Raw genomic sequence first — 25,238 nt, forward strand, 5'->3', positions numbered from 1 at the left:
ATGTTACACGACGGTATTCCTTCACCCAGTGCCTTCAAGGCAGGTCAGTGTAGGGGTGTTTTGAAGGTGTGAAGCGTTCGTTGTGCCAAAGCAGCTTGTTTTCCAGAAACTTCACTGCTTCCAGGGTGAGGACCAGGACCTCGTGTTTTAGCATGCTATGAACGTTCAGGCCTGTGGAAGACAAGTTATCAGGAAAGATTTTAAATTTACATTAATTTGCCCTGACCTGTGTAGTAACAGTAAATGTGTTATATAGTACCATGTAAACTAACACAATGTTGCTTTTAGGTCAATTATACACAGTGTATGAAACATTAAGAACACCTTCCTAATATTGAGTTGCCCACCCTCTTTTGCCCTCAGAACAGCCTCAATTTGTTGGGGCATGGACTCTACAAGGTGTCAAGCATTCCACAGGGATGCTGGCCATTGTTGACTCCAATGTGTCACACAGTTAGTCAAGCTGGCTGGATGTCCTTTGGGTGGTGGATCATTGATGATACGCACGGGAAACTGTTGAGCATGAAAATCCCAGCAGCGTAGCAGTTCTTGACATAAACAGGTGCGCCTGGCACCTACTACCATATCCCGTTCAAAGGCACCCACATCTTGCCCATTCACCCTCTGAATGGCACACATACACAATCCATGTCTCAAGACTTAAAGTCCTAGTAATTTTCTAAATTAGTGTCAATTTTTACCTATGGCTGGAATGACATTCACAGTCTTCAAGCTCTCAGTGGCCTGAAGGATGTTCTCAGGAAGCTATTCGCCCCTGTAAAATAGCAGACTCAATCGTCAGCTAGGATGTCCACTGAACAGAGTTTTTTGTTCACTGCTGATACTTACACATCAACTATCAAAACAGACTCCCCCCAATGTCGGTATCTGATGAGGTCCATGAGGTACTGTGGGTCAGGTGTGGGGATGTTCAGAGTGTCAACCACATGGAGATAATCCTGAAAAACAACACCCAACATCAATACAGTAGGGAGGTAGATGGCATAATTAAAAAGCATTCATTTGAGAGGATTGATTACATGATAGAGGAAGTTTAAGATGTGAATGAACTTGTACTTGTGAAAAGTGTTTTCACAAATAAAATGGTACATACCTGGGCCAGTTTGGAGCTGAGGGCAATTTTTAGCCCTTGAACACATACTTTCATGGGAAACATGTAGTAAAAACTGGTTGGTCCTCTGGGTCCATGAGAAACACCACCTGCAAAACAGAAATTATGTAATTTATTCTAATTGTTTTAAATCACTCCAATGACTTTGGCTCTTAGTCGGGACTGTTCCTTCTTTTGGACTGGCTGATATTTAGATGACAGATTTATCTACACTGCTCAAAAAAATAAAGGGAACACTAAAATAACACATCCTAGATCTGAATGAAATATTCTTATTAAATACTTTTTTCTTTACATAGTTGAATGTGCTGACAACAAAATCACACAAATGATCAATGGAAATCAAATTTATCAACCCATGGAGGTCTGGATTTGGAGTCACACTCAAAATTAAAGTGGAAAACCACACTACAGGCTGATCCAACTTTGATGTAATGTCCTTAAAACAAGTCAAAATTAGGCTCAGTAGTGTGTGTGGCCTCCACGTGCCTGTATGACCTCCCTACAACGCCTGGGCATGCTCCTGATGAGGTGGCGGATGGTCTCCTGAGGGATCTCCTCCCAGACCTGGACTAAAGCATCCGCCAACTCCTGGACAGTCTGTGGTGTGGCGTTGGTGGATGAAGCGAGACATGATGTCCCAGATGTGCTCAATTGGATTCCAGTCTGGGGAACGGGCGGGCCAGTCCATAGCATCAATGCCTTTCTCTTGCAGGAACTGCTGACACACTCCAGCCACATGAGGTCTAGCATTGTCTTGCATTAGGAGGAACCCAGGGCCAACCACACCAGCATATGGTCTCACAAGGGGTCTGAGGATCTCATCTCGGTACCTAATGGCAGTCAGGCTACCTCTGGCGAGCACATGGAGGAACACCAAAGAAATGCCACCCCACACCATGACTGACCCACCGCCAAACCGGTCATGCTGGAGGATGTTGCAGGCAGCAGAACGTTCTCCACGGCATCTCCAGACTGTCTCATGCTCAGTGTGAACCTGCTTTCATCTGTGAAGAGCACAGGGCGCCAGTGGCGAATTTGCCAATCTTGGTGTTCTCTGGCAAATGCCAAACGTCCTGCACGGTGTTGGGCTGTAAGCACAACCCCCACCTGTGAACGTCGGGCCCTCATACCACCCTCATGGAGTCTGTTTCTGACCGTTTGAGCAGACACATGCACATTTGTGGCCTGCTGGAGGTCATTTTGCAGGGCTCTGGCAGTGCTCCTCCTGCTCCTCCTTGCACAAAGGCGGAGGTAGCGGTCCTGCTGCTGGGTTGTTGCCCTCCTACGGCATCCTCCACGTCTCCTGATGTACTGGCCTGTCTCCTGGTAACGCCTCCATGCTCTGGACACTACGCTGACAGACACAGCAAACCTTCTTGCCACATCTCGCATTGATGTGCCATCCTGGATGAGCTGCACTACCTGAGCCACTTGTGTGGGTTGTAGACTCCGTCTCATGCTACCACTAGAGTGAAAGCACCGCAAGCATTCAAAAGTGACCAAAACATCAGCCAGGAAGCATAGGAACTGAGAAGTGGTCTGTGGTCCCCACCTGCAGAACCACTCCTTTATTGGGGGTGTCTTGCTAAATGCCTATAATTTCCACCTGTTGTCTATTCCATTTGCACAACAGCATGTGAAATTTATTGCCAATCAGTGTTGCTTCCTAAGTGGACAGTTTGATTTCACAGAAGTGTGATTGACTTGGAGTTACATTGTGTTGTTTAAGTGCGTCACTATTCTCACCAAACGATAACAGCGCTGAATAAGTCTCTGGATAAGATCCTCTGCTAAATGACTTAAATGTAAATACAATGACTAGACGTTGACAGTTTTACCTGGTAGGTCCTGCAAAGACATCGGTGTGGAGGTCAACCAAACCTAACCGTTTACTGTCCCGCCTCTCCAACGTCTCCACCCATGTCTGTACTGGGCTCAGGTGTACAGGGACGACAGCGTCACACCTCCCCAACACAGGAAGACTGGAGTCTGATGGAGGAGGGGGCCTCTCTGGAAAGAGACCGCAAGTCATCAATAGCTTTCTTACCTCTGACCTAGTTGGAAGTTAATGCTCTGAAAATGACCAACGTTGCATTCAAGAATAGGGGAATACTATTTTTGTGTCTGGACAGGGTCTTACAGTCTACATGCATCTGTATAGAACTTGCTTCTTCAAATTCACACAATCAGTTCAATGATCCATAGTGCATGATAGAAGGCAGTGAATGAAAAGGCAGACCTTACTTGCTCTTGCATGGTCCACGAGATTGGAAGGGATGCGTAAATTTGAGGGTAGAGCATATGAAGCCAACTAAAAAGAGGACATCTGACAATGAAATTTGATGTGTGCCATCAGTAATTTCAGCCACTACATCTTTATTTATCCTCAATAAAGTGACAGCTAGCTAAGTTAGCATTAGCCTAGCTTAACGCTCACCCTTTTAGAAATGCCTGGACCACACACTGTAACTGATATACGAAACATTTCTGTAAACCTAATAAAGCAAACCAAATACGTGCGATTTCTTCAAAACAGTCTTTAAATAGATCATATTTTGAAACAAACATGCATTTCCTATATATTTCTGTTTCCAAATAAGAAAGGTTGCATTGTGTTGGTGCTGGTGTGTTGTCGCATACTGATGACGTTTATATTGCGTAAGGGCAAGCGTCATAAGATTGCCACCTAGTGGTGCGGAGGTGAACATCTCTAATAGATGAAGCAATAGTATAATTGTTTTTTCTAACAACTATTTATACAAAAATAGCAGTTGAGTTAAATTCTTTTGAATTCTCAGCTTGAAATATTGAATTTGCCAAACGTTATTTCAATGTTCAAAAGTAAGGGAAATAAGCATTGCTTGCTTTTTGGTGTTTTAGGCTGGGTTTCTGTACAGCACTTTGTGACATCAGCTGACAGTAAGAAGGGCTTTATAAATACATTTTATTGATAAGGATTACTGTCCGAATTGGTCAGAATAATGAAGCCTAGGCTAATGAATTTTGAAGTTGTTTTGAATGAATCATTTTGTTGAATTCATGTAAAGAAAGATAAAACAACGATTTATAAAAGTTACTAAATGTAATTTTATTACAATGTAGCAAGTGTAGAGTAAAACTACCATTCGAATAGCTTATCAGCAGAACATAACAAACCTTTCATACATTTTTTTAATCACTTGACAAAAGAAAGCTTTACACATTCATTTTCAACATGTTCATAACAAATACCAATGAATTTACATTAAAAAAAGTACAAATAAGTGCAAATAATCTGATGCTTGTTTTATATCTAACAGACATTTTCTGCATTATGTTTCAACAGAAGATTGTGATTCAAACCAACCTAAAAGGACATTTAGTCAGTTGTCTGAACGCTATATAAGCTTTGAAAGCCAGAATGTTGACCCTTTTAAGTTCTCATCTTCTGGAACTTCAAGGTCCACATTTGATGCACTGAAGTCGAGACTTCTGAGTGTATGAGATCTACGGTTTGACTCTTCCTTGTGATGATTTTTCAGGCTCCCAGTTCCGTCTGGTACATCCCCTTTGAGATGTTTGGGAAATACAGTGACAAAATATCCTTCTTGATCTTCAGACATTTTGGGGTTTGAACCATGAGTAAAATTTGGCATGGAAGTTCCAATTTCAGACTGTTTTGGACTCCTTTTTGTTCTGCCGGTTTCACCAGCTGGGGCTTTCCTATGATGTTTATTGCCCTTGAGGTCAGTTCTACTCAAATGTAAATCTGGCTGTGAAACCTCTACTCCATACCTTGGGGGTGGGAGTTTAGGAACTGAGGCGTTAATACTGGCAGGACTTGAGTCTATATCAAGGTCTGGTATTGTATGACTACACAATTTAGAAGTCTTGGATTTTGGCATTTTTAATTTCCCTGTGGGATCATTAAGGTCTGAACCTCTCAGTTCCAAACCAGACGCTTCATACTCAACTTTTGGCAAATCAATATCTGCAATGGGATAACTGGCCCTTCCTTTGACCTTCCTAGACTTCCTATCAGTGTGTGGCAGTGTCACTTCTGTATCTATGTCTTCTGCTTGCACTTTTATATGCGTTCCACCTGGGATATCAGATCTGCGTTTACTATGAGATGCCACTTTGTATTCTGGGCTTCTGATATCAGCTTTGGGTAAGCTCAGGCTGACATCTGGGTGACTAACTTTCAAGTCGGGTGCTTTTAGATTCACTATAGCCTTTGGAGGAGAAATGTCATTTGTTTTCATAAAGTCCATATGTGTACCTGCCCTTAGATTGGGACTTCCAAACTGAGGCAATTTAAAGGATGGCAGTTTGAATTTTTCAGATTGTATAGCAATGTCACTGTCTGGCAAATTGAGATCAGCTTGGGGGCCTTTGAGATTACCAGAGGGAACATTTATGTCTAAATCTGGACTACCGATCCCTGTGTTTACTTTCGGGGCTGACAAACTCAGGTCCGGTCCATCAATGTCTCCATCTATTCCAGGATCTGGACCTTTCAAGCCAGAAAGGCCGAATTTGGGCATTTTGAGGTGGGGCATTTTGAATTTCCCAGAGGGTGAATCAATGTTCATATCTGGAGTGTCTACATCTATCTTAGGGGCTTCTAGGTCAACTGTAGGTAGGTCCAGGTGTCGTGAACCAATCCCACCTTTCATCTTTGACAATTTAAAACCTATGTCAGCACTGATGTCATGATCTGGTCTTTTTGGACTAGACAACACAAATTTAGGCATTTTGGGCATTTTAAATGAAGGAGTGTTGATGTCCAAATCAGGGGCTTTGATGCTATCATTTGGCCTCTCTACGGTTGGAACTCTGAATCTACCTGAGGGCATATCTGGAGCATTGAGGTCTAGTTTGGGCCCTCTGATATGACCCTTAGGTAGTCTCAAATCTGGGGGACTGATTCCCCCTTTTAGCTTTGGTGCTGAGAGGTCAATATTGGGTAAATCATAAACTACATTTGGGCCAGATAGTCCGAAATCAGGCATCTTCAAATCAGGCATTTTTAGACCTGTTTTGGGACCTTTGAGGTTAGCTGTAGGGGTATTGATATCAATATTTGGGCCCTCTAAGTCTCCATCAATGTCAACATCTGGTCTCTTTAGGCCCCTGAATTTAGGCATTTTAAATTTGGGCATTTTTAATTTCCCAGAAGGTGCATTTATGTCAAGATCTGGGGTATTCACATCTAGTTTAGGGGCTTTGAGGTCAGCATCTGGGAAATTCAGATCTGGGGAACTAATTCCCCCCTTTATCTTTGGGGCTTTGAAATTCAGTTTTGTGGATTTTGGCATTTTACCAGACAGCCCAACTTTGGGCATTTTCAGTTTACCAGAGGGGCCGTTAATGTCCAGATCAGGAGCATTCAGATCAACCTTTGGTTTCTTCAATGTAGGTACTTTGACTTTACCTGAGGGCATATTAAAGTTTACATCTGGTGCATTGAGGTCTAATTTGGGGCCTTTGAGGTCTACATATGGCAGATCCAAATCTGGGGGACTTATTCCCCCTTTAATCTTGGGGGCTGAAAGATTTAAGTCAGGCCCCTTAATTTTTGGTCCAGAGAATCCTAAATCTGGCATCTTGAAAGTTGGCATTTTGAGTTTTCCTGATGGACTGTCAATATCAGTGTCTGGAAGGTTTAGGTCTGCTTTGGGACCCTTAAGTTTGGGAGATGACCAGTTCAGATCTGGTCCCTCTATAGCGCCATTAATGTCAACATCTGGTCCCTTTAGGCCTCTGAATTTAGGCACCTTGAATTTCCCTGAGGGTGCATTGATGTCGAGATCTAGTTTAGGGGCTTTGAGGTCAGCATCTGGTAAATTCAGGTCTGGAAAATCAATTCCCCCCTTCATCTTTGGAGCTTTAAGATTTAATTTGGGAGATTTTGGCATTGTACCAGACAGCCCAAATTTAGGCATCTTGAATTTCCCTGAGGGTGCATTGATGTCGAGATCTGGAGCATTCACATCTAGTTTAGGGGCTTTGAGGTCAGCATCTGGGAAATTCAGGTCTGGAAAATCAATTCCCCCCTTCATCTTTGGAGCTTTAAGATTTAATTTGGGAGATTTTGGCATTGTACCAGACAGCCCAAATTTAGGCATCTTGAATTTCCCTGAGGGTGCATTGATGTCGAGATCTGGAGCATTCACATCTAGTTTAGGGGCTTTGAGGTCAGCATCTGGTAAATTCAGGTCTGGAAAATCAATTCCCCCCTTCATCTTTGGAGCTTTAAGATTTAATTTGGGAGATTTTGGCATTGTACCAGACAGCCCAAATTTAGGCATCTTGAATTTCCCTGAGGGTGCATTGATGTCGAGATCTGGAGCATTCACATCTAGTTTAGGGGCTTTGAGGTCAGCATCTGGTAAATTCAGGTCTGGAAAATCAATTCCCCCCTTCATCTTTGGAGCTTTAAGATTTAATTTGGGAGATTTTGGCATTGTACCAGACAGCCAAAATTTAGGCATCTTGAATTTCCCTGAGGGTGCATTGATGTCGAGATCTGGAGCATTCACATCTAGTTTAGGGGCTTTGAGGTCAGCATCTGGGAAATTCAGGTCTGGAAAATCAATTCCCCCCTTCATCTTTGGAGCTTTAAGGTTTAATTTGGGAGATTTTGGCATTGTACCAGACAGCCCAAATTTAGGCATCTTGAATTTCCCTGAGGGTGCATTGATCTCGAGATCTGGAGCATTCACATCTAGTTTAGGGGCTTTGAGGTCAGCATCTGGGAAATTCAGGTCTGGAAAATCAATTCCCCCCTTCATCTTTGGAGCTTTAAGATTTAATTTGGGAGATTTTGGCATTGTACCAGACAGCCCAAATTTAGGCATCTTGAATTTCCCTGAGGGTGCATTGATGTCGAGATCTGGAGCATTCACATCTAGTTTAGGGGCTTTGAGGTCAGCATCTGGGAAATTCAGGTCTGGAAAATCAATTCCCCCCTTCATCTTTGGAGCTTTAAGATTTAATTTGGGAGATTTTGGCATTGTACCAGACAGCCCAAATTTAGGCATCTTGAATTTCCCTGAGGGTGCATTGATGTCGAGATCTGGAGCATTCACATCTAGTTTAGGGGCTTTGAGGTCAGCATCTGGGAAATTCAGGTCTGGAAAATCAATTCCCCCCTTCATCTTTGGAGCTTTAAGATTTAATTTGGGAGATTTTGGCATTGTACCAGACAGCCCAAATTTAGGCATCTTGAATTTCCCTGAGGGTGCATTGATGTCGAGATCTGGAGCATTCACATCTAGTTTAGGGGCTTTGAGGTCAGAATCTGGGAAATTCAGGTCTGGAAAATCAATTCCCCCCTTCATCTTTGGAGCTTTAAGATTTAATGTGGGAGATTTTGGCATTGTACCAGACAGCCCAAATTTAGGCATCTTGAATTTCCCTGAGGGTGCATTGATGTCGAGATCTGGAGCATTCACATCTAGTTTAGGGGCTTTGAGGTCAGCATCTGGTAAATTCAGGTCTGGAAAATCAATTCCCCCCTTCATCTTTGGAGCTTTAAGATTTAATTTGGGAGATTTTGGCATTTTACCAGACAGCCCAAATGTGGGCATTTTCAGTTTACCAGAGGGGCCGTTAATGTCCAGATCAGGAGCATTCAGATCAACCTTTGGTTTCTTCAATGTAGGTACTTTGACTTTACTTGAGGGCATATTAAAGTTTACATCTGGTTTATTGAGGTCTAATTTGGGGCCTTTGAGGTCTCCATCTGGCAGATCCAAATCTGGGGGACTAATTCCCCCTTTAAACTTGGGGGCTGGAAGATCCAAGTCTGGATTCTTTACCTCAAAGTCAGGCCCTCGTACATCTGGCCCTGAGAAGCCAAAGTCTGGCATCTTTAGACTTGGCATCTTTAATTTTCCAGATGGGCTACCAACATCCAAGTCTGGCCGTTTTAATTTGGAAGATAATAAGCTCAGATCTGGTCCATCCAAGTCTCCATCAATGCCAACCTCAGGCCCTTTAGGGCCCGAAAGGCCGGATATAGGCATCTTAAACTTTGGCATTTTGAATTTTTCTGAGGGTGCATCAATGTCAATATCTGGTGTGTTTATTTCTAATTTAGGTGCTTTCAGGTTGACTTTGGGTAAATTCAAGTCAGGCGCATCAAGCCCACCTTTTATCTTGGGAGCTTTGAGACTTACCTTTGGTGTTTTTACATCAGCATCAATGCCCAGATCTGGTCTTTTTAGGCCAGATAACCCAAATTTGGGCATCTTCAGTTTACCAGAGGAGGCATCCACATTGAAATCAGGTGCTTTGAGTTCTGCATGTGGTTCCTGTAGTTTGAATTTACCTGAGGGTATGTCAATATCTGGAGTACTGAGGTCAGGCAGACGGACGTCTAATGGACACATCTCAGCCACTGAGAGGTCCAGGTCTGGAGTCCGAACTCTTGGTCCAGATAAATCAAAGTCAGGCATACCAAGACTTAGTGTTTTGATCTTCCCAGGTGGGATACCAATGTTTGCATCTGGTAACTCTAGATCTATTTTGGAACCTTTAAGGTCTACTGAAGGTAAATCTAGATCAGGGTCATTCAGGTCAGGAGCACCAATCAAAGAGGTTTTAAGATGCATGTTTGGTGTCTTTAAAACTGTATCAATGTCTAAATCTGGTCCTTTTGGTACTGTGTGAGAGAGCCTAACCTTAGGCAATTCAAAATAACCAGAGGGATCATCCACATCAAGGTTGGGGGTTTTCAGTTTCTTGGAGGACCAGACTCTGATTTTACTTGATGGGATATTCATTATGCTGACATCTGGGGCTTGCAGATCTAGATTAGGACTTTTGAGATTAACATCTGGTGTTTGTAGGTCTCTTTGGGGACCTTTAAAATTAACTCCAAGCATATCTTTATCTGGCATCCTCATATTTGGTGTATCAACCTCAAGGCTGGGTACATTTACTCTGGGTCCAGAGAGACCCAAGTCAGGCATCTTAAATTTGGGCATTTTAACATGTTTGCCTCTTTCAATATCAAACTTTGGGGCATTGATATTTAAAGTAGGCCCAGGGACAACCTCCTCTGGTAGATTGAGCTCTGCTTCCGGGACATTGATATCTCCTACAACTTTGGGAAGTGGATCTATAACTTTCAGGTCAAGATCAGGGCATTTGAGGTCAACTTCGGGCAAAGACATATCAAATTCTAGAACATCGATAGCATCTATATCAGTTTCAAGATTTGGCCTTTCCTGGTTAACTGATGGAGCATCAATGTTTAGTGACCCATTCAAATGAGGCAGGGAGAGATCTGATGTACTAATGTTGGCATTAGGCAATGAAAGTTCTCCACCGCGAGCATCAGGTACCGCGCCTTTGACATCAAGTTTAGGCACCTTTAACTTTGGAGCAGAGAATTTGAGGTCTGGAGACTCTAGGTAGGTAGGAGCATCTACTTTGGGTGTCTCCACAACTGGGTAATCCGTGGTGAGGACAGGGAGTTTGAGGTCACCTTTCACTTTAGGCTTGTCCCAGAGAGATCCCGGTCCCTTGCCCTTCACCTGTCCATTATGGGAGCCTCTTTCCCCAGCACCTGCAGGTTGTCCAGGGCTGTCATCTGTCATTAACCTATTTATTTTGGCATTGTAGAGTCTATTATATGAATCCTTCAGCATCTGTGAAGAGAAACCAATCCTTAAAGGGACAGTGCAAGATGTTGGCAATGAACACCTTTTATCAGATGAACTCGTGGATACCATTTTTATGTTTTTGCCTCCAGTATGAAGGAAGTTGGAGGTAGTTTTACTGGGCCAATGCTAACTAGCATTACAGCAATGACTGGAAATTCTACAGGAACAGCTAGCATGCTAGCTTTCAGTCATTGCGCTAATGCTAGTTAGCAACTTCCTTCAAACTACACGCAGAGACATAAAAATGGTATCCACAAGGTTATCTGACTCTGGGGAAGTAAATAAAGGGCTTCATTGCCAACATCTCAAACTGACTCTTTACCCTTTAACAAACAACATATTGTATCCAGCAACCTTCTGAAATAATTTCCCCCCTACTTATTCTATTTACTAACTATATTCCACAAACCTCCTCTGGTGCTTTGATGCTGTCCAAGGTCCCCATACTCTTGCTCAAATCATTTTTCGTCAGAACTTGAACCTTCTCATCAAATCCATTATCATCCATCAGCTTCAGTATTTTCAACACATCGTCTTTCGAAAGTTGGTCAAAGTTGATCGTGGCACCCACAATTTCATCTCCTGAAAAAATAAACATCTTCACTGTTTTACTGTTCCACAAAATGCAGACAACAATCCAAAATGTGAAATGTAACATTTTCTCAAAGAAATGTAAGTACCGCAACAGAAAGTGTATACATTAAATAAGAGACTCATACCTTCTTTGAGCCCGTGATTGCCAGAAGAGCCACCGATAATGCTGGAGATGACCAATCCTCCTTTTTCTGATTCCTCCAGCATCAGCCCCTCAGACAGGCTCCTTCTCCTCCGGTGACCAGGCTAAAAGCAGATATACAAAGGTAGGTGTGTAGCATCAGCATTGGTCATGTTTCAATAACCCAAACATCAAGTCGAATTTCAACAATGAACTTAAATAATTTAAAAAATAGAATTCACTTCCAGAAAGCAATGTTGGGGCATAGGTGTTTTTCAAAAGTACATTTCCTGTTGCTTAGCTTATTGTGTTGGAATATGCTTGTTATTACCATCATCATGGCTAATGGATAAATGATCTCACATACCATGATCCTTCTGATGTTTTCACAGCAGCCATTAATGAAATCAATTAAAAATAAATGTTGCTTGGTTTCATTCTATAATTATCAAATCATATAGGCCTAAATATTGTAGCATACTTTCATAGCCTTCAAGAGTATCAAATGCAAAGAAAGGTAATATTTCCACTCCAGAATAAAAACTACAAACAAATACAATAATGGCACAGCTCATTTTACCATAAAGACCAAAATCAGCTGAAACCACAACTAAAGAGGGGCTATGGAGAGGTAGCCTGTTTACATAAGCAAATAGGTACATGGTTGACACCCAGGTAGCTGCACCTTTGAGGTATTTGAGGTGTGGCCTTGGGAGATGGAGGGAACAACAGGAACAAGTTTGTCCATGGAAATAGAGACAAGTGCACTATAGTTGGGTGTACACTCAGAAGTGACCACACCCACCACTTTCTATTATGAAAAGCTTGCTGGGCAGGGGCTCAAATGAAGTTATTTGTAAACAGTATAAGTTGTGTAAGTGATTTGTGTCACAAGCTTAGTGACACTGCTGCTCTATGAGCAATACATTGTGTGCTTTGCTACCAATTCCACAATGATCACAATAATCATAATTTACTTAATCATCATCAAATACCTCCAAAATATGAATATGTAAAAATATGAATCACTCAGATTTACTAAACTACACTGAGTATACAAACATTAGGAACAACTAATGCACTCCCATTTTGCCCTCAGAACAGCCTCAATTGTTTGGGGCATGGACTCTACAAGGTGTCGAAAGTGTTCCACAGGGATGTTGGCCCATGTTGACTCCAATGCTTCCCACGGTTGTGTCAAGTTGGCTGGATGTCCTTTGGGTGGTGGACCATTCTTAATACACACTGGAAATGGTTGAGTGTGAAAAACCCAGCAGGAAACTTAAATCAGTTTTACCTCATTTTTATCAGCATGTTACATTGTGCAACCAGAGGAAAAAGATTCTAGACCACCTTTACTCCACACACAGAGACGCATTCAAAGCTCTCCCTCGCCCTCCATTTGGCATATCTGACCATAATTATATCCTCCTGATTCCTGCTTACAAGCAAAAATTCAAGCAGGAAGCACTACTGACTCGGTCTATAATAAAGTGGTCAGATGAAGCAGGTGCTAAACTACAGGACTGTTTTGCTAGCACAGACTGGAATATGCTCCAGGATTCTTCCGATGGTATTGAGGAGTACACCACACTCACTGGCTTTGTCAATAAGTGCATCGAGGACTTCGTCCCCACAGTGACTGTACGTACATACCAGAAGCCATGGATTACAGTCAACATTCGCTCTGAGCTAAAGGGTAGAGCTGCCGCTTTCAAGGAGCGGGACTCTAACACAGAAACTCATAAGAAATCCCTCTATGACCTCCGAAGAACATATCAAACAGGAAAAACATCAATACAGGACTAAGATCGAAACGTACTACACCGGCTCTGATGCTCGTCGGATGTGGCAGGGCTTGCAAACGATTACAGACTACAAAGGGAAGCACAGCCGAGAGCTGCCCTGTGACACAATAGCCTACCAGACAAGCTAAATAACTTCTATGTTCGCTTCGAAGCAAGTAACACTGAAACATGCATGAGAGCATCAGCTGTTCCGGACGACTGTGTGATCATGCTCTCCGCAGCATGTCAACATTCCGCAGGGCCAGGCGGATTACCAGGACGTGTACTCCGAGCATGCGCTGACCAACTGGCAAGTGTCCTCACTGACATTTTCAACCTCTCCCTGCCTCAGTCTGTAATACCAACATGTTTCAAGCAGACCACCATAGTCACTGTGTCCAAGAACACTAAGGTAACCTGCCTAAATGACTACCAACCCGTAGCACTAATGTCTGTAGCCATGAAATGCTTTGAAAGGCTAGTCACATCAACACCATTATCCCAGAAACCCACTCCAATTTGCATACCGCACCAACAGATCCACAGATGATGCAATCTCTATTGCACTCCACACTGCCCTTTCACACCTGGACAAAAGGAACACCTATGTGAAAATGCTATTCATTGACTACAGCTCAGCATTCAACACCATAGTGCCCCGCTATTGTTATTTACAGCTGCTCTTTAATTATTTGTTATTCTTATCTCTTATTTTTTGTTTAGGTATTTTCTTAAAACTGCAATGTTGGTTAAGGGCTTGTAAGTAAGCATTTCACTGTAAGGTCTACTACACCTGTTGTATTTGGCGCGTGTGACAAATACGATTTGAGTTGTTCTTGACACAAATCAGTGCGCCTGGCACCTACTACCGTAGCCCGTTCAATGGCACTTAAATGTTTTGTCTTGACCAGTCACCGTCTGAATGGCACACATACATGTCTCAATTGTCTCAAGGTTTAAAAATTATTCTTTAACCTGTCTCCTTCCCTTCATCTACGCTGATTGACGTGGATTTACCAAGTGACATCAATAAGGGATCATAGCTTTCAGCTGGATTCACCTGGTCAGCAATGTTCCCTCTAGACTGCGCGCTCCCAGCCTCGAGACTGCTGCGCAGCTCCCTAGGGAGAATTATCAGCCCACGGAGAGACGTTCTCGAGCAGTGGACACCAACTGGTTGATCGATATTTATATTTGTCTCGGGCTGTTAACGGTAGGTGCACCCGATTCCGCTGCCTGGCGCACTTGGCAGGAGAACTGTTGCGATTTTGAACCATTTAATGTGTCTGAAGGTACAACTCTACTTTCCCAACGGGCCCGGAGAGTCGGTGTACTATATATCTACCACTGGCCAATCCGAGGGCTCAGATGACCATGTCTGCAATAACGTAGCAGGCATAAAAGAAAACTACAGCAAAGTTGAAACTGTCAGATTTCAAAACGTTTTAAACCATGAGAGACTGTCAATGAATTTTATGAGTGTGTTTATGTTTAAGTTCTTACTCAGCACTGTCAAGGCTTTGTATTCAACACTTTTATAAACCATAAAATGTACATTCTTCCTATTTCCACTTAGCATTAATTAAAACAAGCACTGCAGTAGTAATGAATGATCACTGGTGTAAAGTATTAAAGCAAAAATACTTGAAATTACTACTTAAGTCGTTTTTTGGGGTATCTGTACTTTACTTTACTATTTATATTTTTTGACAACTTTCACTTTCACTTCACTACATTCCTAAAGAAAATTATGTACTTTTTACTCCATACATTTCCCTGACACCCAAAAGTACTCATTACATTTTGAATGCTTAGCAGGACAGGAAATTGTCTAATTCACACACTTATCAAAAGAACATCCCTGGTTGGTCATCCATACTGCCTCTGATCTGGCGGACTCACTAAACACATGCTTCGTTTGTAAATTATATCTGAGTGTTGGAGCGTGTCCCTGGATATCCGTAACATAAGGAATTTGAAATTATGTATACTTTTACTTTTGATACTTAAGTATATTTTAGCAATTACATTTACTTTTGATACTTAAGTATATTAAAACCAAATACTTTTAGACTTTTACTCAAGTAGTATTTTAGTGGATGACTTTCACTTTTACTTGAGTCATTTTTTTATTCAGGTATCATTACTTTTGTTCAAGTATGACAATTGGGTACTTTTTCAACCACTGTGAATGAGTAGGAAAGCGTATCAATAGGCTTGCATTGTTATTATTAGCAGCTTGGATCTTTTTTAATATCGAATAATATTTAACTTACTCTGTTCATAGGAGAAACAACATGAATTTGTGCATGCGGCAGAAATAATGCGGTGGTACTCGAATTTTGCCATCCGCTGGATGACGGTGACCCTTTGTGGTCAGTGTCAGTGGTGGAAAGGGAGAGAGGAGGGATGTAATCAGAGCTGTAGTAGGCCTATATGCAAATATACCATTGCCATATATGGATCTGTGCCATTTACTTTGAGCTGGACTGTGTTTACAGCATGAGCGGTCTTGAGTAGATGTGCTTGTTTTGGGATCAAAGCAAGAGCTGCATGTAGCCATGTGTGCACATTTTGTTCATTTCCTTTGCTACGTAGTGAGTAATTAGCCCAGTTATGGAAAATTTGCAGGCAACAATAGGGGAGTGCTTGCTTCTTTACAAGAGCACAAAAAATGTGCATTTTTAGACATCTTTGAAAAGCCAGTAAAGAGATTTTTTTTTGTCTTAAAGGGGGAATGTTGTATTTTGAGATAGGCTTTAATAAGCTCAGTAGCAAATAGGCAGAGGGTAGCATCATTTGTCTGGTATGGAAATAATCATGCATTTTATTTTGTAAAGTGGTTTCTTGCATCGAACAACACAACAACATTTTCAGTCCACTCCCTTGTCTGAAGGACAAGTGGATAAACAGGTTGATGTCAAGTTCTGCATGTTGTTTTCAAAAGTCTCATGGAATGTTGGCCGACATTGAACACCACACATCGGCTGCTACTGTAGGCTGAATGATAGAACAGCTATTTTCATGTTAAAATGTTATGGGATGGAGTTCTCCATTGTTTTTGATGGCAGGTTACTCTGGTAGCAGCGGAGGCTCGTCAGAGGAGGAAGGGGAGGACCATCCTCAGTGAGTTTCATAAAATAAACACATTATAAAACTATACTAAATATAATCACATCACCAAATAATTCATTAAAACACATTATTTGGAAATGAAGGTCTACAGTAGCCTCATCAGCACTCTGTAGGGTACCACCTTGGTGTAGCCAGAGGACTGCTAGCTTCCATTCTCTTCTGGATACATTGACTTCATACCAAAACCTAGGAGGTTCATGTTTCCCTCCACATTCCATAGGCTTAAACAGGAATTAACTCTGATTTACCACCCCAAGATATTCCTGAACAACATCTATTTGCACCCCTACTGGATGGAAATGACAAATGTAATGAATGTGCTCAATGCAATGGCACTTATAAATGTAGATCCTTCAAACACCCACAAACAGGGAAATCGATCCCAATAAAAGGTGTTATTACGTGCTCCACTAAGGCAGTTATTTATCTTATAACTTGTCCTTGTGGTAAAAATTATGTAGGTAAAACAAAGCGCGAATTAAAAGTACGTATCTCAGAGCATCGTAGCACCATTAGGTGTAAAAACTTTACTTATCCAGTTGCGGCCCACTTCTTGGAGGCAGGCCACTCGATTTCGTCTCTGCGTTATATCGGCATCGAACATGTCACCCTCCCTAGGAGAGGGGGTGACCTTGATAATTTATTGTTAAAACGAGAGGCTGCCTGGATCTTTAATTTAAAGACCCTTGCGCCCTTCGGTCTCAACGTAGACTTTGATCTGAAGCCATTCTTGTGATTATTGTGACTTTGCCATTGTAATTGTTTGTAAACTTGTGTATTTAAATTAATCTATGATCGTATGCTATCCATTTGTTTGTATGCTGTTCTTTGTATGACATTTTAATATTTGATTATTAACCAATGGTATTAGGCCACTCTTGGCCATGATTACAGACACCTGTGTCTTTTGACACTATATAAACGAGTCATCCCGCAGTGTTTGTGATTATACTCTGATGAAGACAGCTTGGCTGTCGAAACGTTGGTATTACATTTTTGCATCTGAGCTCCTAGAGTGTGCGGCTCTCCTTTATTTTCAAGTTTCTACTCCACTAGCCAGCACCTCGCCTTTATAGGTGTGCGTTTCTTGTTCTTCTAGATTTAACAGGAATTATGACAACAGCCGGAGGACATCGATCAAACTATCCGAGCTCTTGCAGCCCGAACTGACATGTTGTTCACCCAATTAAAGGATCTAGCACTGCAGTGCATAAAATGTTGTGAGTAATTGACTCCGACAGAGAAAGACAATATTTGAACAGTTTCGAACAAATGTATTTCTTCCAAAATTAAGGAGAAGTAAGAGAGAGATAGAGAGATTTCGTATTTTTTTCCACTTTCAGTTTCACCGACTTAGCTAGCGAATGCAGCTAGCTAGTTTAGCCTACTCAAACACCCTGCTCAAACAGAGGGATGCTATGTTAGTTAGCTACTGTGGCTATGACTATCCAACACAACATTGGAACTCTTCCAAGTCAAGTTAAGCTTTTGTTTTAACTAATTTATTACCACCGCAGACTGCCGGTGTAAGTCCTAAACTGCTTACTTACTGCACAATGATCCTAGTGGGTTTACTAACACGTTAGTTCTGTTAGCTATGCTGACTATTACGTTCCTTTAGCTAATATGGTGTAGGCTGTGTGTAGCGGGTATGATATGGTTTGGCATTGAAAGATTTTTTTTGCCTGGTCACATACAGCTGTGTTGTGCATTGAATTCCATAAGCGAAGGGAAACAGTGGGAGCAGGAGAGCGCATACATGCGAGAAGGAATACAACATGGCTGCTACGAAAGTGAACTGTGTTTTAGCATGATTAGGGGTGTATTCGTTCTGCAGATTCTGTTGAAAAATGTTTATTAAACGGAAGCAAACGGATCAAAACGGGAATAAACACACCTACATTTGTCCAATAGAAACTCTCGTATGCAAGTGTTGGACTAATGATTACACTGTATATCAGCTAGAAGCAGGCAAGTAGTGTGCAAGGCAGTATTAAATGTGTCACTGTGTGTTCATGTGTCACTGTCTGTCATCTAACATTTTTCTCTCGACCTGTGTGCACCTACGTTGTAAACTTTCGTTCAATAGGCTAGGTTGTAGCAACCTCATGATGGGTATAGGGAGTATCATGTAGCCTAAACCTATCGCAGTTACAATGAACTGGGTGAATGGAATATGAATGAGAGTCATCCAATATGCTGTAATAGAAATAAGGCCTACTCATGAAAAAAAAATCATCCTCCCTCATCTTAAATGGCTCTGACTTCCACTGTCTGGTAGGCCCACATTATGATCAAATAGCCTCAGTAGCCTACTTGGCCACTGTTAAAACTTAAAGCAGGAACAGCCTCAGTGTTCACAGTAAATGCACACTGGAGGTTGCACAGAAATGTCACAATGCTGAAATTTGCTCAGTGCTGCAAAAGGTTCCTGGTTCCTGAGTTAATTAAGCAATTAACATACCATCATGTATAAAACAAAGCTGGGCAAGCCATTATTTTGGCTACCATGGCTATTCTTCCATTTTTGCTACTATGGCTATGCCCCCATGCGATGACAATGCCCTCATTCACAGGGCCCGAGTGGTCACTGAATGGTTTGATGAGCGTGAAAACGATGTAAACCAAATGCCATGGCAGTCTCAGTCACCAGATCTCAACCCAATGGAACACTTATGGGAGATTCTGGAGTGGCGCCTGAGACAGCGTTTTCCAACACTATCAACAAAACATCAAATGACAGACTTTCTTGAGGAAGAATGGTGCCTCATCCCTCCAATAGAGTCCCAGCAGACACTTGTAGAATCTATGCCAGGGTGCATTGAAGCTGATGTGGCTCGTGGTGGCCCAACGCCCTATTAAGACACTTTGTGTTGGTGTTTCCTTTATTTTGGCAGTTACCTGTATATGCACTCAAAGAAGAGTGGACTGACAGTAAGCTAAAAGCTGCAATCAGACTTTATGAAACATGACAATTACTCTGTTAAAATAATTCCCATTATTTGACTTTCATTCACATTGTGCAGAGCTGTAAGAGATTAGAGGCTGACTGAGATTTTCTCCAAGTCTAAAGTTGTGTTTTATGGGCTCTCTTTTGACTCAAGACAAACTGTATGCATGTGAATATTTAACTTTTAATATGTACTGTACTGTACATACTACTGTACAAAAATATGCCAATTCAGAGTGTCTCTTCAAAATCTATGGATTCTCCTACTCTATATGCATTCTTAATATTTTTTTTCAGGTAAAGAATGTTTCACATCAGCATATTAAAACATGATCCATGCCAATAGTTACTGTAGCCATTTGCATTACAAACCTGCACATACTGTTGCAAACTTGACACTCATCCAGCTACTACAACGATGACATCATTGTGGACTTCTTAAACAAAGCAATAGTACGTGGCACCATATAGTCTGGATGGAGTACTTAAGCAAAAGTTGACAACTCTTACCTTAGGCTCCATTGGGCAATTTTGACTGGGTTTGCTCTTGTTATTCAGCCATTGAAGAGTTTAACCGCCAATGTGAGAGAGTTGCGACACAGTGTTATCGGTTTCTGCCGTTTACTCCTGTAGGACTGCCTACCCCGTGCCTCAGTCAACGAAAGCATACTCTCCGCTAAAGCAGACAAACGGGTTCCACATTTGGCATGTCTTTCCAGCTGCACACCATCACACACCCTCCACACCGTCACACACCCTCCACACCATCACACACCCAGTCCCAGTCTAGGTAGGCACGGTGATCACTGAAACCTGGCCTCTCAAGACTGGAACTGTGAGATAGAGGGGGAAAAACATACAGAGCATTCTCCACGCCAAGACAGGTGGTAAACAAATGGTCTGGTAATAGAAAAGAAAATGCAGAGGTGTGCCAAAAAGTTGTCTTGTTTCAAGGGAGGGGCAGCTAGGCGTTCATTCATGACTCATGGTAAGACACAACAATGAAGATGTGGCATGATCTAGGGATTAGATTTGATTTATGAGACATAACATTCTTACTATGTAACCATACCTTTAAGGTGGGGCTCCTCCTCCTTCCAATTACCGTTAATGACAATTAAGTAATCGTACTGACATTCTGATCAACCCAAACTCAACAAAACAATAACATGGGATGTGTAAAACAGAAATATAACTAATGAGTAATTATGACGATTATCATAATGAACTTTAAGCAAACTCAATAAATAAAAACAGTGACAAGACCTGTAAAACCAGTAGAGACATTTTATATTGAACATGTTACACCTTCATATTACTGTACATGAGAGTACTGACCTCAAGTGAAAACGCTGTATGTAAAGGCGATTCTCCCTGAGATGTTCTCTCTTACAGTGTATTACAAAACAGAAACATTCTCAAATGACTGATATACAGTAGTTCTACTACAGAATGGCTTGAAATCATCAGATGTAACAATATTGTGAGGAGCTTCCAAACAAATGTTCTCTGTGTGAATGGTAAACAAATAAAAAAAGAGTAACTTTAAAATGTCTTTATTTATCACAAAGTCTATTCGTCTGTAGCACGTCCATACAGAAAACAGTCTGTAAACATGCATTTTATCTATGTGAAGTATGTCCATTATTGTGCACTCTGTCTAGCTATAAAGGTCATACTGCCAACAGACCAGGTGCAAGAGGAATCTCAGACATTCATAAATAATTGACGATGCTGCAAAGTGAATGACTGTCTTACTCTAGGAAGACAACTTTTCAGTCAAAATCCATTATAGCTCTATGAATTACTCCCTTCAACACAAAAGCAATTAAAGTGCTTATTCCATGTTCCTTCATTACCTCTGTGCTACTGACACATCAGTTCCTTTGTACCACATTAACGTGTTTCCTGAATAAAAAGCAGATCAATTCCACGACGCCCAGGTTAGAAAATGAACCCGGCTTCCTAAAATGTAGTAAAATAATAATCTCACTTGGGTTGGACTATTCAGACCTTGCTCTCTGAGGTGTAATGTCAGTCGGTGGACCCCAAGGCAGAGGTCTCAGCCCATAACCACATACAGTATCTAGGATCAGATTTCCCTACCCCCAATCCTAACCTTAACGATCATGGGGATTAGAAAAATCATACCCTGGACCAGTAATTATTATACGGCCAACTTCTATCATCTCCATTGGATGGATGGTTGGTTGGTCCACCGATTCCAACCACCATTGGCCTCCTGTGGGGAAACAGAGTGATATTCCCATTGACATTTCCCATTGTCATTAGTCCTCTACTAAGCTATATGTAATTGTTTTAAGAAGGTCATACCAAGGATAATTTAAATATTTGATTTAGAATTTTAAGACCCTTAAAGTATCAAAAAATATTTTGTCAGAGAAAGAAAAGATTATGTTTAATACTGTTTATGCATCAAATAGCTATGATGAGTACTCTGTAATCTGTGTCTGTGGGACTGAGTTGGACCTCTGGGGCTTGAGCTGACAATTGACCAACAGCTGGCATTCCATAGATAAGCTGTGGTGTGTGTGAACCCGAAATAGAGATGGCCTGGAAGAGTAGAACAATCCCTTATTGTGTCTAATCATCGGGTGCAGATGACCACAGGATGAACCCAGGATGGGTTGGAACCAGCCATGACTAAGCATTGTTGGGTCTCCTATATAAGATCTATTTTGTGTCATTAAAGGTTAAGCTCTCGGCAACACACACTTCAGAGTGTGTGGTCGACTAGCTTCATTGTTGCAATAATTAATCGATATTAAATAAAGATGATTGTTTGAAGTCTCTCAGTATACATGAATTTCCACGACAATATACAAAAATTATCTGGCCTTACTGCTATTAGCCCATTCAAAAACACACTGACTAACAGATTCACTACATGGAACAACAAATATTCCCCCCAAAAATCTGAAGGAAGTTTGTTCTGAAGTTTTTTTACATGTAGTTTTATCTTCCAAGCAAGTTTAAGCAAGTTTATCTGGTTACGCTTGAACGTGTTGTTATAGTGGACAAGCTAACTAATACTATTTTTACATAAGGCGCCGGCATTACGTCTGTCTTGAAAAAATTACAGCAGGCTAGATTTACCAAATGAACTGTTTTTATTCAAACTAAAACCCTATGTAAATTACTTTGCTTCTGGGTATGCGCTCTTTATGGACGAAACGACATACGCAGGGATGAGACGCCGTACACCTCGTCCAATTCTCCCTTGTGCCCATCGGGTGAACTGGCAATAAACTGCCAGCCTGTATGCTCTGCAAACAAAATCATAAGAAAAGTTAGTCTAATACCAAAACTAAATCACAATGTATTTATAATGAGCATGCCCCATTATTGGCTAGACTAAGATTTCATGAATCATGATGCTGTCTGCGATTCAAACTCAGGTCGTCTAATCAAAAGGTGAATGTGTTACCATCGCGCCAAACAGCGCTGGTGATAAACAGTGTTATAGGATACTGATTATATATATTGAACACCAGCCCACAACTGATATTAACCTTAAATAATTTAGAATCAACCAAAATGTCACCAATTATTTAACTGGCATATCTGCTGCTGACTGGTCGAGTAACCTCTTCTGCCAGGAAGTCCTTCATAAGGATTAGTGACACGTCCAAGAAATACATCGCCATCCAGACAGAAAGCTCTGACTGGATGTAACACAGCCACCATCCGCTAGGATTTTGTGCTGTATCGCCACCATCTCTCAACAAGACACACACTCATACTCTAGCCATTATCTGGCAGCATCCCCACTCACAAAGGTTTGTGTTTGGCTACGCCAACCCTCTAGCTAAGGTGTTTTAGGCGGCATGTCTGTGTTGCTACTGCTACGAGAACAAACTCTTTGATCTGGGGCAACGATCGGCACAAACATGAACGGCTTCAGTAGGTTTATTGGCTCCCTAACTAACATTTATTTAATTCTCTGTAATGAACTCATTCTCAGACTCTGAGCTACTCTGTAAATTCAGCCATTTTTGGGAGTTCCAAAATGTTCTCTCCTGCCAGTGAAGCAACAATGCCAATATGGCGATTTACAGTTACAGTTAGCTGGCATTCTAAATCCTAGTGTTTCCATTCCCCTTTAACCCCTTCTTTTTGGCACTAAACTATCTCCATATACAGTACCAGTCAAACGTTTGGACACACCTACTCATTGCAGGGTTTTTCTTTATTTGTACTATTTTCTACATTGTAGAATAATAGTGAAGACATCAAAATGATGAAATAACACATATGGAATCATGTAGTAACCAAAAAAGTGTTAAACAAATCAAAAGGTATTTTATATTTGAGATTCTTCAAAGTAGCCACCCTTTGCCTTGATGACAGCTTTGCACACTGGTACCAGGGATCTTCAGACTAGTCTTGTGAAGCGTGTGAGCATCCTAGAGCAAAACACCATCATGTTCATGAGTCTCATCTTTCCATAGAGGGGTCACAATAGTTTTAGGCCAAATGATTCAGATGCTGCAGATGATGTTGTGAGAAGACTGATTTTTGGGATGTCTCATGGTCTGACAAACACTGCTTTAGCTCTCTCACCTTTCACCTCAGTTCTCTAGCTTAAACTGAAATATTTTGATGGGGATTGTATTATGCTAATTCGATTTTTGTGGGGGTGCAGACATCGACCTTAGGGGGTTATTGAAAACTGAACAATGGATTACAGTTTCTCTTGGCCCATAGACTACTTTTAGGGTGAGGAACCATTACCCAAGGGATCACTGTCCCGCCTCTCCAACGTGTCCACCCATGTCTGTACAGGGACGGGAGCATAACACTTCCTCAACACATAAAGACTGGAGTCTGATGGAGGAGGGAACCTCTCTGGAAAGAGATCATAAAACATCAAATAGCTTTCTTACATCTGACCTAGTTGGAAATGAATGTTCTGAAAATGACAGACCAACATTGCATTCAAGAATAAGGGAATAATCTGTTTGTGTCTGGAGTCTGGACAGGGTTCTGCAGTCTACATGCATCTGTATAGAACTTGCACTTTTGCCCCATTACATTTGCACCATCAGTTCAATGATCCATTATAAATGGTGCATGATAGCCTTTATAGAGTCCTACCTTTAATACTGCAGATTCCAAAATCTATTCTGGCTAAGTGCACAATAAAAAGGCAATGAATAAAAAGAAGAAGACCTACTTGATCTTGCAGGGTCCACAAATTTGTAAGGGATGCATACATTCAAGGGTAGGGCGTTCTTTCCAAAGAAAGATAAAGGCAACATAAAAAGGACATTTGATGATTAGCATTTATATGTACCATTGGTCAAACCAGCCACTACATATCTACAATAAAGTGACAGCTAGCTAAGTTAGCATTAGCCTGTTTTAATACGCAATCTTTTAGTAATGCCTCTACCACACACTGTAAAGTTAACTGATATAGCAACAATACATTTCTGTAAACCCAATTAAGACAATCAAATATGTGCGATTTCTTTAAAACAGCATTTTAAGAGATCATATTTCTTAACAAACATGTATTTTCCAGTTTCAAAATCAGAAAGGTTGTGCGTCTTTTAAAAAAATGTTTACAAAAAAATATTATTATTAATTTTGTTTATTCATAATAAAACATTATCAACAACTTACAACTACATCAAACATGTCTAAGAAAAAAAACGCAGGTTTAAACAAAAAACGACTAAATACATGCAAAAATGTAAAGATATATTTAAAACATTTATTTTTTTAAAGAACAACAATTCTAGTGCAATTGTATTCACTCAGAAAAAAATCTAATTTTAATTATTCAGGAAGATGTTATTATTTTTGTTATTCACTAAAGTTAATGTCTTAACAA

At 41.2% G+C, this 25,238-nt stretch overlaps 1 protein-coding gene and 1 pseudogene across 1 annotated transcript; both read right to left on the reverse strand.

Moving 5' to 3' along the window:
- Positions 1 to 34: 34 nt before the first annotated feature.
- Positions 35 to 3,764, reverse strand: LOC139370393 (large ribosomal subunit protein uL4m-like; annotated as a pseudogene).
- A 440-nt stretch (positions 3,765 to 4,204) lies between these two features.
- On the reverse strand, positions 4,205 to 20,015 carry LOC139370396 (neuroblast differentiation-associated protein AHNAK-like). The gene is made up of 4 exons (XM_071109845.1): positions 19,889 to 20,015; positions 11,511 to 11,631; positions 11,201 to 11,373; positions 4,205 to 10,776 (listed from the first exon to the last, which is right to left on the reverse strand). The coding sequence occupies exons 1-4, from the start codon at positions 19,898 to 19,900 to the stop codon at positions 4,513 to 4,515; spliced, it is 6,570 nt and encodes a 2,189-aa protein (XP_070965946.1). The 5' UTR covers positions 19,901 to 20,015; the 3' UTR covers positions 4,205 to 4,512.
- Positions 20,016 to 25,238: the final 5,223 nt, after the last annotated feature.

The sequence above is a fragment of the Oncorhynchus clarkii genome, chromosome 17 (assembly GCF_045791955.1).
Source record: "Oncorhynchus clarkii lewisi isolate Uvic-CL-2024 chromosome 17, UVic_Ocla_1.0, whole genome shotgun sequence".
Taxonomy (NCBI): domain Eukaryota; kingdom Metazoa; phylum Chordata; class Actinopteri; order Salmoniformes; family Salmonidae; genus Oncorhynchus; species Oncorhynchus clarkii.